Source organism: Balaenoptera physalus (assembly GCF_965194825.1).
Source record: "Balaenoptera physalus genome assembly, chromosome: 11".
Lineage (NCBI taxonomy): Eukaryota > Metazoa > Chordata > Mammalia > Artiodactyla > Balaenopteridae > Balaenoptera > Balaenoptera physalus.
This window is the reverse complement of record NC_138896.1, coordinates 36,529,514-36,546,919: the sequence shown is the minus strand read 5'-3', so window position 1 is coordinate 36,546,919 and position 17,406 is coordinate 36,529,514. Positions and strand designations below refer to the sequence as shown.

At 40.6% G+C, this 17,406-nt stretch overlaps 1 protein-coding gene across 1 annotated transcript in view; it reads left to right on the top strand.

Annotated features, from left to right (window-relative positions):
* The first annotated feature begins 1,307 nt into the window (after window positions 1-1,307).
* The window catches only part of DNAH8 (dynein axonemal heavy chain 8), a 333,978-nt gene continuing 317,879 nt past the window's right edge, over window positions 1,308-17,406 (top strand). Inside the window, exons 1-3 of the mRNA XM_082412562.1 lie at window positions 1,308-7,188; window positions 7,298-7,432; window positions 12,637-12,721. Of these exons, the coding sequence (XP_082268688.1) occupies window positions 6,763-7,188; window positions 7,298-7,432; window positions 12,637-12,721 (646 nt within the window). The 5' untranslated portion in view covers window positions 1,308-6,762. The remainder of the gene's footprint in view (window positions 7,189-7,297; window positions 7,433-12,636; window positions 12,722-17,406) is intronic.

Below are 17,406 nucleotides of genomic sequence, written 5' to 3'. Positions count from 1 at the left end.
TGTTTTTTTTTTCAAACTAAATAGGATGGACAACTAAACAGGGTATAGGTGTGCAGTTTCAGCCATAAAGAAAAGCTCAAAGAATGAACTGTGGATAGTTACTCAATATTTATACATATTTATATATATTTTATATATATTTTACTTGAATGGCTGGCTACTTAAATTGTTATTTAATAATAAGATCATGTGGCTATGTTAGGACAATTATAACAACAAATATTGATAATCTGTGTACTTTAATTGTACATTCCCTACAACATTTAGACATTTCCAGTGGGTTGTCTTGATGTTTTTATTTCTGTCCATAGTATCATCTTTCAGTCATTGAGGCTTGAAACCAAACATCATGGAGTTATAGATTTTTGGAACAAGAAGGGAACTTAGAGATCATCTTATCTCCTGCATTTTATTTTATAAATGAGGACACCCAGGACTACAGCATGTTCACAATCTGAGTTTCAGAACTAATTGAGTTACTGGGTAGCACAGAATATATATATATATATATATATATATATATATATATATATATATATATATATATATATATATATATATATATATATATATACACACATATATATTTAACACCTAATTAAAATGGAGACCCATCACGCCTCGTCAGGGGTAAAAGCAGAAATGTACTGGAAAGGGCCGAGGGGGGGTAAACTTTGAAAAGTAGTCAGTTTTCTTCAGTCTTTCTACTCTATATTACCAGTCATAGGTTTCTGAGCAAACAAATTCAAAAGAAAACATTTAATGTTCTCTAGTGAGACACGAAGTAACTTCAGAAAACGTAAAAGTCATAGAAAACGCTGTTTTATATATCAAGGCATTTCCGTACCAATCCCCTCAAAGCCTACCTTGGAATCCTCCCAAGTCCCCACCCCCTGAAATATTAAATCTCTAGGCAGCTGCTCCTGCCGCGGCGGCCCAAGGGCCCCTAAACAGTTTTTCACTTCTCAGGCTCGTGGGGTGATTGTCCTGGCCCGCGAGCGCGCGGAGGGCGGCACGGGGTGGGGAAAGCCCGCGCCCCCGCGCCCCGCAGGGAGCAGAGCCCGGCGGAGCCCGCGCGGGGCGCCGGGGAGGGAGCGGACCTCGGACTCCCAACGGCCGAGCCTCGGTGGCCGCGGATACCGAGCAGGAGCAGCTCCCGGGGCTGCGCGGACGCTCGGGGCCGCCAGGCTGAGCTGAGCGGCGGGTGAGTGCGCCTCGGAGACTCGCGCAGAGCCGGATTCCCCGCCCCGCTGAGATCCGGCCTACTGCCTCCCTCTGCCCCCCAGCTCCCCGCTAATGCCCCCAACCTGTCCAGTTCCCACCCCACTACAACCCGCAGCGAGCCCCTGCCCTTGGTGAATCCCAGTCTCTTCGTTGGACGTCTGACAGACTCCACACTCCGCTCCCCCTTTTAAGAATTCAAAAGTAATACAAACAGAAGGTCTAGCCATTCAGGCTAATCTTCTGCCCTCGCTCCTCCTCACTCCCCTACACCACGAAAATCTCATCACTAAATTTGCCACTTCTCCTAAGTAAGCTGAGCCTTTCCCTGCTCTCTTGCTAGGATAGTCCCCTCTCCCGTCCTCTCCTGACAGCTCTTCAGACCCAAGTCAAATGTCATCATCTCTGTCGTTTTTTTCCAGAAGTTTCTTTCCCTTCTAGTCTCTTTCAGCCCTTTGTTCATTCACCTTTTCTTGACGTTGACCACCCTGTGTGTGTTTAACAGTCTGCCCTCTCCCCCACCCACCCCCACCTCCGTTTGTGCGCTTTGCTTTGGAGGGGCTTCTCGGTTGTGTATGTCGTCCCAGCGGCCAAGCACGCAGAGACCCCTTAGTCATCATGAAGGGATAGGGGTACAGAGATGGGCACAAGAGAAAGGGGTGTGGTTGAAATGGAAACTTGCTCCTGGAAATGACTAGGAATGATTTTGTGGACGTCCAATGAACCTCCAAAATTGAACTTAAAGAGAAGGGGTGGTGGGAATATAAAATGATTGTATTTGGCAGCAAGTTGTCTGGGGAGGACACGGGGAGGAGGAGGAGGAGGAGGAGAAGACGAAAAGGTGTTTATCCCGCATCCCCTCTGTGCTCTTATGGCCAGCAAAGCGTGAATACTTGGAGTAAAGGCCCGCCCCTTTGTTGCCGAAGTAATCTTGCTAAATTCTAAAATTCAGAGGGAAATTTAGGTTCTAAATTTTAAGTCCTAAGATATATAGGAGAAAAATATAAACACATATTGTGTGTTATTGTATATGATATAAACACATATTATACAAGTAAAATATGCACATGATTATAATTTTTAAAAAACCATAAAGTTATCAAATTGAAACGTACAGCTCTTCCTCTGCTTCTCTTATCTGGCCTTTTTTACTCAAGGTAATCATTGTTCATAATTCATTGTGTATCTTTCCTGGAAAGCTTCTAATGCATTTTATTAAATCTAAACTGTTACTGATTATAATTTTATGCAATTACATAGATGAAAACTACATATTATATGTAACAGCATAAAGGAAAAAGATGTGAGGAAAGGAAAAAAGGTTGCCAGTTAAACCTTCTTAAAAGTGTGCATCTTAGAATAGATGAAATACCATGTATATGCCTACATACACTTTAAAAAATTTATACAATTGATATACAATGCACAGTACTACCTTGGTTTTTTTCTCCATGTAACAATATGTGATTGAGATGTTTCTATATCTGTATATATAGCTTTACCTCATTATTTTTATTGCTAATGTCAAATTAAAACTTTATTGAACAGAGTACTATGGTATAATTAATGCATCCTTTATTAAGGAACATTTTGGTTGTTTCCAGGAAGTGTATTTGTTTTCTTGCTTCTTTTTGCTGTTGCAAACATGTTGCATATATACAAACATGTGAATGTGTATATATAGTAAGCTAATTTATATTTACTAAAACTTTTTCCATTTCAACTATGTAATCTATTAAAATTTTTGCTACAGTTTTTAGGAATTCTTCTATATAAAACAGCTGTGTACATTTTCTAAGTTACAGTTAAATAATTACACCAGTCTTTGGGAGTGGTAAACTGACATTTTATATTTAGAGTTCATTACATGCCAAGTATGATTTGACATTTGAAAACCATGTAGGAAAAGCATCTCAAATGATTTCATCAGAGGAAGAATTCTACAGCTTCCTTAAGCAAAATCTCCCCAAAATGGCAGTAGTAATTTATTTATTTTGAGAGTCTGAGGTATATGATTTACTTTAAAAATGTAAACTGTAACAAATTATTTAGAAACTACTTGTTTCTCAGTCATGATAGCAATTAATACCTTGTTATCATTTTCCGTATTGCCGTTGTGTACAGACTACTGACCATAAAGACTCTTTATGTTCACAAAATAAGAGCTTACCCTGTCCTTAGCTTGAGATATATATGTCAGCACTCAATTCACAGAGCGCAAATTGAACTCTTTACATAAAACATATATTCTGAGAGGAGTATTCTAATAAGTTTTAGAAATTAAATGCTGTTTCCCCACCACCACCCCCTTAAAACAGCTTCACATAAATCCCAAGGAAACTGAGGTAAGGAGACACACATAGAGGTGGAAAGTATATGTATGTTATATTTAAATATGTTTACCTGAATTGAGGCTATAGACTATGTTTATTAGATTACCATAGGAGCAGAGTAACTCACAATGACCTCTTTCAGTGTATTTTATTATAAACTTGGGGAATTCTTGATTAGGAGATTTTCAAACATGACCTAGGAGTGCTAGAAAAAAAGGTCTGAGTAGAACTGAGCCTGTTCCCTAACATGTTAACATTAAGAATCTGTGTTTGTATGAAAACCACATTTTGTTCTTTATTTTAACTGATTCTGAATCCTTGCTATTTGTGGTCTTTTGGAAGAATAAATATGATATTGCATAATTCTAAGCACTTTTTTTTCCCAGCTAAATTCTCCCCCCTCTGACCTCTTCATAATTTTTCGTAGCTTTACCTCTTTACTTCTTTATCTAGATTTTTTTCTTTCCGCTTCTGATTGAATCCTTCTTATCCTTCAAGGCCAACTTATGTCCAAATCCTGCATGAAATCATCTTTGTCTATTTTGTCCACACTAATTTTTTCCTTTTCTAATTTCCTTTTCTGGTAGAACTCTACAATTTTACACTCTTGGTTGATTTGCAAAGATTACTTTATCTCCCCAATGAGATTGTGAATGCTGGAGGACAAGAATCTTGTCTTGTTTTCTTTCTCCAGGAGTGAGTGTCATGCCTTTGGGCATGTTTCAGTTACTCACACCCCTTTGAATGATGGCAACTGTGGCACAGAAACGGAGGGAGAGGATTTGGGGGTTTTTTTTCTTCTCTTTACACTCTATTTGTCTTATTTTCAGCTTTCTTTCCTTCTTTCCCATTCCTTTTTACTTGCTTTCAATTTTCCTTCTCTAAGCCTATCGATTCAGCCTGACCTTAGTCATAGATTTTGTTTAACCTAACTGATGTTATTCAGGACTACCTTAAGCTTTTTTAGCTTTTAGTATCCTTTCATTGCAAGATTACAAATAGCTAGGTGAACAAGGGGGCAAAACTAAATAGGGCCGTGATATGATATGATCTGAAGTTTAGAAAGATCAATTGGGTGTGTAGTTGGATAAGATCTGTGACTTCTCTGGATCTTAGTTTCAATATCAGTAGAAAGGGAGAGTTAAACTAGGTGATTTCTAAGGTTTATTTTCTAGTTCTGAAATTATGTGCCATGAATCTTAACTATCTTGAATCTCCAGGGAATTAATTGTGTTGGGTAATAACATTTTGTGAAAATTTAATCTGTGAATCTGTGCCAACACTTAAATAGTTGTCATTTTTAGATGGAAAACTCATTAAGATTTATTGTATACTTCCTTGATTTCTTAAACAAAATGTCATGATTCAACTTTAATCTTTCCTTGATGGCTTAAATTATAGTGGCTCTATACTGGCTTAAATAACTGTGTGTCTCTAGAAAGAGCATTTACTGCCTATGGAGAAGCTCTCCGGCCCTACTGAGCTCAATCAGTACATGTGTTTCACCATTTATTGAAATTAAAGTAAATTTTGCTTTCGTTTCAGAAACCAGAAAACAATGCCTGTTGATATCCTTTGAGAGAAGGCACGATTCTCTTAATGGAGTAAATTGTTTTGCAGAATTCAAAAGCATAAATTTGAGCAGAGTGACAGGTAGTTGATATGACTTCACTAATGTGTATCATCATAACTGTTCTTGAGTTATTATAGATGGCACAACCAACTCCTCTAGGCCAGTTTCAAGTGTAAGAATGTAATGCACATGCAACTCCTGGGTATTGTAGATCTTTGTTGTGTCCAATAATAACTCAAGAGATGTTTAATTAGTTACTATCCAAGCAAATTTACTCTTGCGTGAAAAAGCTAGACATTAGATTGTGGCCAAGAGTCAAAGACAAAAACCAGGATTTATAAAAGAGAGAGGAGAGAGGGATGAGAAAAAAAAATACTTCAGACAGTTTGAGAACATTGGTCCTTGTTTGACATCTTGGGTGTGGGTAGGTAAACTGGTTAGCTGGCAACTAAAAGGTCAGTTTGGGTCTTTCTGTTCTTGAATAGGCCAACCTAGCATATCAAAGAAAACAATTTCAGCTGTTTATGGGTCCTTTGGAAAACCTGGCCAGGGCAGATGTCAGGTGCAGGTTACAGGGTATCTCTGTGTCTGATGGAGGGCTGCTGGTGTCCCTTCATACAAAGCACCATCTTACTTAGGCCAGGTCTGCACCAGTGTCCTCAGAATTTCTCACTAGAAAGCCTCTTTATCATCTTCTTTTGAAATATCTGCTTTGGAATTTGTTCTTTTGTTCTTCAGGTATTTACTGTTATACTGGTTTCTGGATCTTAGCCATATCCCAAACTCCTATTTATTTTGATGGTGGCTTGATTATTGTCCTAAATATGATTTTTTTTTTCTGTAAGTAACGTTTTGTCCCATTCCGCTGGTGCCCCCTAATTTTCCTTGTTATGTGCTCATGATAACTTACACACTCCTTTATAATTGGAGCTTTTCTGATTGGGTAGGTTGGATTTATACTTTTTATGATATCGTTGCTTCAGTAAATAGTCACAATCGCATTTTAGCATGAATTTTATGTTTGGACTTGGGATATTCATTTTGGCTTCCGAGACTATGTTTTATGCTTTTTGGGTGGTCCTGGTTATGCTCATATAGATGAGATGGCTGGACAGTTGAGTGTCTGATTGGTGAATTGTATAGTAGCAGAGTTCCCCCAAGCAAGGAACATTTCAGTCCATGTAGTTCTTTGCTTGATCTCTTGGATAAGTATCCTGGTGTTGATCACCAGTTGGTCTTTCAGTACCGTCGCTCTCACTCTTTTTTCAGCCCTTTTTCCATACCTGAGGACAGGTGTCCTCCCATCAATTGCAGTGGTTACTTATAGTAAGTAAGTTTCAAACCACTTATAGTTTGAAAAAGACCCTAGAGGTGTGTAGGTGTAGGGGTGTGTGTGTGTGTGCGCGTGTGCACGCGCTGTCCCACTTAAAAAAAAATTCTCTCTCTAGCCCCGTAAACTTAGTTTCTTTAGATAACGCAGTATGGGAGAAACAGATAATTTTGCTACCTGTCTAGCTTCAATGGGAGGGATAAATGAATACATCATACTCAATTTATTGAACAGTTTAAAAAAAAATTTTATAATCCTAGGTTTTGAAGTTTTAAGGTGCTCTGCAGGTGGAAGGAGTGGAGAACATGAGCGCTGAAGAAGGTGACCCACCCCCTCCGGAAGAAGAAGCCCCTCCTAGCTCAGAAGATGTTGCCCCTCCGGATCCAGGAGATGAGGCTCCCCCGCCTCCGGAAGAAGAGGCTCTTCCTCCTTCCAGTGAAGAGGCCCCGCCCCTCCCAGAAGAGGCATCTGAAGAAGATACTGTCTCTCTTTCCGAAAAAGGTCCTACTTCCTCTTTAAGTGATTATATGAATCTCATTCCTTCTGATGAAAGGATAGTTATGCCAGACGAAGATGACCCGGATCCGAGAAGGGTTCGACCTAGGCCTGCGCCCCGAATGGTTCAATCAATGCCTTCTGATGTGCTCTCTCAGTCTTCCCGCAGATCATCCAAATATCTCCGAAGTATGAGTGGCTTTTCAAATCTACAGGAAACATTAAAAGAGAGACAGGTTTTGCTTATAATACCATTTTTATTAAGTGTCACTTTTATCTGAAATGAAATATTTTGGTGATTTTTCTTCATAATTACAATTTTTACACATGGTTTTCATTCTTTAGGCAAGATTTAGAGATGCAAGAGAAAACCGAAAAATGAAAATTGACCCTTCATACAAATATATATTTGAAATTCTATCAGAAAAGCTTGGCCTGGACATAACAACTGTTGAAGAATTAATTTTGGATTGCCCATCTGTAAGTTTAAGTCTTATTATTATTTTTTAATTACTCTTTGAGAAGTGATTGGTTGAAGAAACTTGAATCGTTGTGAACAACAAAGCATTTAGAAAGAGACGGTTGGGATTTAACTGAATAGAGAAGAAGCTTTATTTTACATAGTTAATAGCCAATTGGATGATATTTCTAGTTTGGCCTACTATTGTGGAGGAAGGGAAAAAAAGAGTTGGCAACTAGAACTGAGCTAAGATTCTAACTCAAAATGGCTTCAGAAGTTAGAGGGATAGTCAAGCACAGGTAGAGTGATATTTTAAAAGTACAGGTTATATAAACTACACATGCAAATCATTTGGGTCGAAAAACAAACTGCAGAAATAGAGCTAGGGTACTAGGTGACTACTGCATGAATATAGTCGAAAACAACGAGGTGATTACCATGTGTCTCTGCGTGCCAGGGACAGCCCTGGATTATGCCTACTTTTCTAGCATAATTATTAACAGTTCCTCCTTTCTCTCCTAAAAGGGTCCCAGTTTTGGATGATGAATTTATATGGTCACCTTAATTATAGTAATATATGATAAACTGTGACTTTCATAGCAGCTCCTGGAAGCACTGTCATAGCTTCCTTATAGCTCAGGTTCTAAATTTTCAACAAAATTACTCTTAGCTGCTTGAGCTTTTTATCAAGTCTAGGAGTGACCTGGGCTGGAGCTTCTACAAGACCAGTGAGCAGGTACATGCTGGTGGTGAGCCGATTGTCCCACTGAATGCAAGGGTGAGAGAGTTGCATTGGGGGCGGCACTGTGGTGAGGTTGCCATTATCAGGGTCCATACTCCCTGTTCTTGCCCAGTGAACTTGGGCAAAACTCTTTAGCTTGCTCTAGGAGCGAAGAGTCTGTGGAATGTTTCCTAAAAGAGCCTCTCCCTTGCTTGATGCAGTATGTTGCCAAGTTCTGGAAGTTGTCTGCCCTTCATTTCTTCCAGGACCCTTATAAAGCTTTAGAACTGGCAGGCCCCTGACAGTTGAATGGGATTGATCATTTTCTCGTTCCCTTAGTGTGTTACAGTGACATGGGCATGTGATTGATGCGGAGAGATCAATAGCTCTGAGCTATTGTAATGGCAAAGGATAGACAAACTTGGAGATGTGTACATAAAACAAGAGGTGCCACAGCAAGCAACTGGAAGTAGGATGGTTTCCCAGGTCACCAAAGTTCCCTGTGGGAATGTGTGTGTGGCTAAGGATGGCTTCACGGGCATGTGGGCTATTAGTTGAGTAGGACCTTGTGCTGAAGGGCCCTGCCCTTGGATAAATGATCTCCTTTTGACATCTTAAAATGATTAAGAATTTCTAAAGAAGTGGTTCTGAATTTTCATTTTTCACTGGGCCTCACAAATTCTGTAACCTGTCCTGGCTATGGATGATACCACCCAATGGCAACAGGATTCTCTTTGCCACTCTCAAGTTGTTTTTGTTTGTTTGTATTGTTCTTTCATTTGTTTTCATCTCTCCTGGCCTCTCTTCTCTACTATTTTGGCTCCTCTGGTACCTCTGGTTATGTGTCTGCCTATTCTCTAGGTAGAAGAAAGTGATGCAAAACAACCTTGCACACATCACTGAGCAGATGACCAAGAGATGAAGGGAAGGCCAATTTCTAAAAAATGTGATTCTCAGTAGGCCCAGGCTTCAGGCCTGTCCCAAGGACCATTCCTGTGCTTGGTTAGGGAAGAAACCATATAGGTAATCAATGTTGTTGCACCTGAAAATTTCAAGGCCACATATTTGGCTAACTTCACAATCGGAATCCCACTAGCTCTGCAAAAGATTTAGGCATAGACGTGGGGACTGGGCAGTGCCTTCAGAGGAAGACTGCTGCTAGGACTAAGTTGGGGAGATGGGTATCTACAGAGGTGGTATTATCACCCTTAAATATTTGCCACCTGGTTTTCTGGGCTGGCATTCTCTACTTGGAGGAAGTCTCTCTCACTGGCTAGCATGCTGACCAGGAAGTGGGAGTGCCCAATGCCTGCAAACCCTTCCACTTGTCATTCCTGGGGCGTGTCTTGGACTTTGGGTCTTTGTGGTTAGCTTCTTCCTTTAAGGCTATCATGGACCAGGCCAGACACTGCTTAGGCTGCAAGGAATGGGAAATCTGGGATTAAGGGAAGAATCAAGCCAGGAAAGGTGTTTCCTTAAGAGTTGCTGGTGAATTGCAAAGCCACAGTGGAGGGAAGATAGTAAGTACATCTAGGATGGAAACCAGTGTCAAAATCTGGGAGAGATTAGAGTGCTCATTTGATTACATGGACAAAGCAAGAACATGTAGTAAATTGGCATCATGATTAATGGATGGGTGAGTAAGAAGTTGGAGCAAGGGGTGGTATGTTTTGTTGTTGTTGTTTAGGTAACTGGGTGTACGGAAAAGTTTTTCTTTTATGTGAGGCCTGTTGGACAATCCAGAGTGAAAACAGTTCGTTAAAGGCTCCGCAAAAGGGTAGACAACGGAAGATGTGGTGGTTATTTTGTTTGCCTTCAGATCCATTCCCAACTGTGCTCCACCCTGCTCTGTGGCCTGGAAGGCTGACCTCTCCTGAATCTACCACATGGGCTCCCTCATCCTCTGGTTTCCACGTGGCTCGGCTTCTGGGAGCCACCAGCAGGAGACTGGCGGGCGGAAGAGAAAGAAGCCTGATCCCTCCCCACTTGGCCACGTTTCTGCCAGTGTCCTCCCGAGCAGTCCCTTTCCCCCAGCTCCAGCTCTCAGCCTGCTTCCCGCTACCCCATTCCCCCCAGCGCCCTCCCTTCCAGGCCTTGAGGTGGTACTGGTTTTCCTCTGTTGCTAGTCCTGTATTGCTGCTAGTGCCACAGCTTCCCTCACCCTGCTCTGGCCTCTGGAAGTAGCCTCTTTATTATAAGGTTTCTTCAGAACCTCTTTGTTATGACTCCTTTGCTTGCCAGGACCCTAACCAATACAGAGGTTTCTGCTGCATTGGCATTCAAGCCTTTGCTACTTCATGTGTTCCTGCTACTTTCATTCAGCGCTGCTCATGATAGTCACAGACATTACTTTCCTGGCTTACATGATAGTGTTTTCCAAAGTCAAGACAGCAGCAGCACAGTTCTGTGGAAAGAGAGCAGATCTGGAGTTCCTGGTTCTGCACTTGTGGTTATGTGTCTTTGGGTCCTTCACTCAAATTCTTTTTATTTTTATTTATTTTTAATTTATTATTATTTTTTTGGCTGGGCCGCACAGCACATGGGATCTTAGTTCCCTGACCAGGGATCGAACCTGTGCCCCCTGCAGTGGAAGCACAGAGTCTTAACCACTGGACCACCAGGGAAGTCCTCAAATTCTTTTTTTTTAATTAATTAATTTATTTTTGGCTGCGTTGGGTCTTTGTTGCTGTGTGGGCTTTCTCTAGTTGCGGCGAGCAGGGGTTACTCTTCGTTGTGGTGCGCGGGCTTCTCATTGCGGTGGCTTCTCTTGTTGCGGAGCACAGGCTCTAGGCACGCGGGCTTCAGTAGTTGTGGCACATGGGCTCAGTGGTTGTGGCTCGCGGGCTCTAGAGTGCAGGCTCAGTAGTTGTGGCGCACGGGCTTAGTTGCTCCGCGGCATGTGGGGTCTTCCTGGACCAGGGCTCGAACCCGTGTCCCCTGCATTGGCAGGCGGATTCTTAACCACTGTGCCACCAGGGAAGTCCCCTCAAATTATTTTTAGCTTTAATTTTCTTTTCTGCAAGAGGGGCATAATAATGCCGCCTTACCTAGTGCAAGGTTGTGGTGAAGCTCAGATGAAGTATTTGTAAAATATTACCTATTATAAGTGAATTTTTAACCACAGTCATGATTTTGGCCCATGACGGTTTTCACTCTGCTGGCCTCAGGAGTACAACATGTCTAAAAAACAAGAATTCATTATCCTTGATATTGAGTTTTTTTTTTATCACAGTCATGTGGTCTACTTTTGAGAGTTTGGATGCATTCAAAGCTGATGGGTCATAGAAGTCACATACAGCATGAAAGTGTGGAACTGGGCAAGAATAGCTATGCTGACAGCTTCTGTACCTTTTAGGTGGTAATTATGCAAGAGAGCCAAGTTTACGTGTGAGATGGAAGAGTAGAAGATGAAGGGCTAGAATTTTGCGCATCTCCGTGGCTCCATTTCATCTCCCAGGGTGGTGGTTCCCAAATGTGGTCCCAGGACCACCAGCAGCATCGCCTGGAACTTTTTAGAAATGCAAATCCTCAGGCCCAGCATTCTGTATTCTTAAGACGTCCCCTAGTTGCTTCTCTGATGCACACAAAAGTTTGAGAACCATTGTCCAAGGGTGAGAGGCTTTGCCAGACCTGAGATACTTCCTACAGGAATTGGTCAGTAAGTGAAGAGAAACCCACTGCCCAAGAGAGACACTTATGTATGAAATCAGTGGGACTAGGTGAAGGGGGGTCAGTAAACTTGTGTTTCCCTAATGATGTGTGAGAGTTTTTGTTTATGTGACCTAGATATCTACTTACTAAGATAATTATACTGACTCATAAGTAATTAAATTCATGCTAATAAATATGGAAGACATTATATTAATTTGTTTTATATTAGTTTGGCTACAATATAGGTCAAATTATAATTGCTGAAAATGTAATTACTCAAATAACTGGTCAAACAAAACAGTTAGTTAATAAGGCAAGTTTCACTGTTCCACAAATCAACTTTTAAGAATAGTTTCTCTTGGGAATTCCCTGGCGGTTCAGTGGTTAGGACTCCGTGCTTTCACTGCCAAGGGCGCAGGTTCAATCCCTGGTCAGGGAACTAAGATCCTGCAAGCCACCCAGTGCAACCAAAAAAAAAAAGAGTAGTTTCTCTTAATAATAATTCTTTATGTTTACCTCCAGCTGGACTCACCTATTTACCCCTATAAGATGCTGTGAGGCAGGGTTAAGTAAGTGGAGGCCCACTTATATATGTAGATCAGTAATGTAGGTTTGGAAATAGAATTCACCCTATATTCCGTGATAATTTTGGAGTTAAATTAGTTCGGATTCTAATCCTGCCTCTGATGTACCTGCTTCTGTGTACCTTGAATAAACTCTTTTAGCCTCATTTTCTTTATTTACAAAACTATGAGGACTAAGGTATGTAAAATGCCTAGCACAGGACTTGGTTCATTTGATTATAGTTTCTTAGTCATTTTATTGATTATCATTTTCTCTTTTGTTTAACAGCTGGAAGCATTTACTCTTTTTTTTATGAAAGATGGTTGTAAGACATTGAAGTTTTTGTACCAGGAAGGAGATGTACCTGGTCTTGGTAAGGATGTTTTGCAATGGTAAGGTGCCAGCTATTCATGAATGAATGTTAAAGTGCAGCATATCTTTTCTCTTATACATAGACAATCCTATATTTATAAAGAAAATTTACCAGGAGCTTACAAGATTGCTATAATGATTGAAGAAGAAAGCATCCTTATAGAAGTCATTGACCTCTCCTGGGAATACACATTTTCACTAGAATTTCATTGCCTTTTCCTTGAAACAGGCAGAGCCATTTTGTACACGTGTTGTCAGATGACTAGAAATAGTCATGAAACCACCCGAAAGCACAGCAGTCACTCCCTGTGGTCCTGGGTCAGCATCTTGTGTTTGCTGCAGCTGGCAGTGGAATATCTGGCTTTCCCTACTTTTCACGTTTTTCCAAAAAGAACTGATACTTTACCAGGTCGTTAAACTTTTGTCTTAATAACTAGGTACACGGATCATCCTTTGGTTTTAGATTACTTATCTTATAAATCTTGTTGATTTTACCGTGTCCCCTCTGTTGGTTCTTTCTTGCTTTCCTCCTCTGCTGCCTTTAAGCTAGGCTCCTATCTCATGCCTGCCCCAGTATTCCAGATTGAAAACCAGTATCTCTGTTATCAGATTTCCTCTCTGAAATCCATACTACTTATTCCTGCCAAGTAAATCTTTCATTGTCCTGCTGTTGGATTGAGTCCAAACTCTTCATTTATTCCACTAAGGCCTGTCATAACCTGGACACACAGTACTTGTTTAGTCTGATTTCCTATTCTGCCAAACATGAACTTGCTGCTCTCTCTAAGCCAGTCTTCATGGTTGTCTGTCCACACCAGTCATTTCCGTGCCCTTTTCTCCACCCCCTAAGTGTCTCCACCCAGCCAAATCCTACCCCTCTTCCGGATCGCCTCAGGCATTCTCTTTACTTCAGAGCCTTCCCAGAGTGTTCCAAACCACATCCATCACTATCCTCCAAACGCCTGTCTCTTAAAGTTTGCATTGTAAAATACACCACTTGATCATGTTCTTCTGTTTTCATCTAATTGTTTAATATATATAAGTCTTTCTTCACCAACAAAATATGTAGATTCATGATTAGTGACTATGTCTGCTCTATTGATCTTCTGTCTCTCACAATTCTTATGCTGGGACATTACTGTAAGGTCCAAATTTTCATAATTCATTACAAATTAAAACAATAGCTGAAAATATAGAAAGGTGAGAAAATAACTACAATTAGAAGAAAAATTAAAACTACCACCCAGATTCCCACTCACTTGGAATAATCAAGTTAACTCCTTGATGAGTTTCCTTCTGTAACTTCTTTGGTATATATATATGTGTGTGTGTGTGTGTGTGTGTGTGTGTGTATTTCCCTCTCTCTATGTATTTTGATATGTATATGTACAGTATGTATGAGGTATGTACATATATATACACACAGTATATATACCACTATGTATATAGTTTTATCTTCTGCTAGTTTTATCTTCTGATCACTAATTTAGATGTTTTTAACAACCCAAATTATAAGTATTGCTGCAAGTCTAAGACATATTCACAGTTCATTGACTCCTTGACATCCAGAGTTGCATATATAATATGTAGAGTTGGATCCTATTTTGCAGTATATATATATATATATTGCTATACATATATATATTTGGGGGGACACATTCAGTCCATAGCATTTATTGTTATTGTATATTGCCTCAAACCTTCTTTGGAAGAGTATAGTATAAATAATAATAATGAAACTCTCAAGCTTTCAGCAGAAAAAAAAAAAAAAAAGTGTCATTTTCAAACATATTGGGCCAAAACAAGAATGTAGAGCTAGTGAGAATATTACTTTTGTGCCAAGATTACAACACCAGACAGACAGAGCTCCCCAAGATGCTTCTGGATGACAAGGTAAGTTTGAGACGGGCTCTCTGTGCCTCCACCTTTCCACAGCCTACGGCATTCTTGCTGCCTTTAACCAGGAAAGTAATCACCTCTTTTATGGCTCACAAGTAGCATCTCACTTATTCCAAATGTGCTGGAGGCTGGGAATGCTTTGTGGTTTGCTGACCTTGTACCCACTCTGGTGCTTTGGGTCGTTCTTTGTCAAAATTTATGAAAGTACAAGACAGATGAGAAGGGGGACGTGCATTCTTCAGCTGGAAGAGTGACCAAGTAACTACAAACTGCTGCCCATCCTTGGATCGCGCTGGTCACTGCAAACTTCAGCAGCCCAATGACTTGTTCCTCCAGACAGCGCCTATGCCTACGCCTTGTTCACTCAGACCACCAGCCCTGTGGGTCCTGAGGAGGCAAAGCTTGATGGGGAGTAGGCGGGTACTGGATGAGAGTGTAAGGGGCCAAGGTGGGACTGAGAAGGAAGCCACTTTCCCCATACTCAGTGCCCTGCTGGATTCTAAGACCCCCTCTGCCCTAACAATTATCTTTCTAAAGAGCCTTGGTCCAAACTTTGGAGCTCAGGGTGGATTTCAAGTCAGTGCCAACAGTGCGAAACTTTCCATTTCTTCTACACAGGTTATCCTGTGTGTCCTGGTATATGGGTGAGAGTATCCCAGACCAGATGTTGTTTTCTTAAAATGCAGAGCTTATCACACCCTCCATTGACGGTGTGCAGACCCCTGGGCTTGCAGGGAGGAGGGGATCACAGATAGATACTGTTTGGCACACTGGTTTAAAGGTCGGTTCTGGAGAGGGTCAGAAGTGAGGTGGTGAAGACAAGTTCCACTCTTTACTCGCTGGGTCACACTGGGAAAGTTATTTCACCTCTCCAGGCCTTGGTTTTCTCATCTGTAAAATGGGAACAGTGATGGAACTCACCTCATGGGATTGGGAGGACCGTGGTGTATGCTGGGCTCAGGGCAAGTGCCATGTAAACTTTGCCTCACTCCCTAAAAAAAGTCTTGTCCTCCAAGATTATAGTCCAGTCTCAGAAAGAAAAAGGAACTCAGTAGCCATGAGAGTTAGTTCAGCCTTCTCTTAATTATTTTCAAAAAGATTGCATTTCCTGTTTGGGGACCATGTCACCCAAGATATGCTTCCTTTTTTTTTTTTTTTCAGTTTAATTGAACTAATAAAAACCAATTTATAGATGCTTTATAAAAATGGGATCCAACTCTTTATATTATTCTATGGTAGCTTTTAAAAATTGATAATATTGTCTTCTCCATGCCACTGATACATTTCCACAATTAAATTTTAAACAGTTGCATTGTACTTCATTAGGCTGATACAACTATCAGGTTCAAAACTTATTATTAGAATTTATGTTGTTCACAACTTTTTTCTCCTTTAAACAATGCCTCAATGAATATCATTGAAGCTAATTTTACGTGGATTAGGAAGACTTTTTAGGAAGAATTCTCAGGAGAACTGCCAGAAGAAAGGGTAGACACACTTTTAATTATTATTTTTGCTATTTCCAAAAATGATACATTTATCAGCTTGGTAAGTATTCCTCTACATGTCTTTCTTATATGCATGTGCTAACATGTAGACACTTATTATCATTTAAAAAATATGATCATGTAACATGTTTTATTCTTGACTTACTTTTTGGACTTGACAGTATAACCTAGACATTTTTTATGTTATTAAATGTAGATTTATCTAATTTAAAAGATGCTGTATAGTATTCTATAGTGTAGCTGCATTTGGATTTTTAGAAGCCAGGAATATGTTCAGCTGTGAGTAATGGAAATCCTAATAGTAGCTTAAACAAATAAGGAGTCTATTTTTCTCTCATAACTGGGTAGGCAGTGGCTAGCAGTGGTTCAAGTGCTCAGTAACGCCATCAGAAACCCAGATTCTTATTTTATTTCTGTTCTGCCATTCTTTTTTTTTTTTAATTCAATTAATTTATTTATTTGGCTGCATTGGGTCTTTGTTGCTGTGTGCGGGCTTTTCTCTAGTTGCCGCGAGCATGAGCTACTTTTTGTTGTGGTGCACGGGCTTCTCACTGTGGTGGCTTCTCTTGCTTTAGAGCACCGGCTCTAGAGCGCAGGCTCAGTATATGTGGCACACGGCTTATTTGCTCCACGGCATGTGGGATCTTCCCAGACCAGGGATCGAACCGGTGTCCCCTGCATTGGCAGATGGATTCTTAACCACTGTGCCACCAGGCAAGTCCCCTATTCTGCCCTTCTTAACACATTGCTTTGTGTTCATATTTGTTCCACATGGTTGCAAGATGAAGCTCTAGACATTATGTACAGGTTTTCATCATGTAGGAAAGGGACCTACTAGTCACACCTCTCCCCTTTATCAGGAAAGCCCAAGCTTCTTATGTCACATGACTACCCGAGGGGCTAGGGAGGCTGAGAAAGCAGTTGTCTTCCTAAGTATGTACAGATTGCTAAATGGGACAAATTCAGGTTCACTTTTCAAGGAAAAAAGGGAGAATATTAAGGGTAAAGGTAATTCTGCCAACCTCCATGAATGAGCATTTGAGCTCTACATTGCTGCATATCATGTCTCAGGGTTCTTTGGCTGCAAGCAAGATGCAGACTCTGGCTTAGGTAAGTAAAAAAATTAAAACATTTGAGTAGTTCACAAAATTTAGAACTAGCTGAACAATCAGACCTTGGGAAAAATAGGAATAGAGCATTTCCATGGATTTCAGGGCAGTTTCTTTGGATTCATCAGTAGATTGACCTTGCTCAGATCCCTTTTTATCTTTGTGTCTCT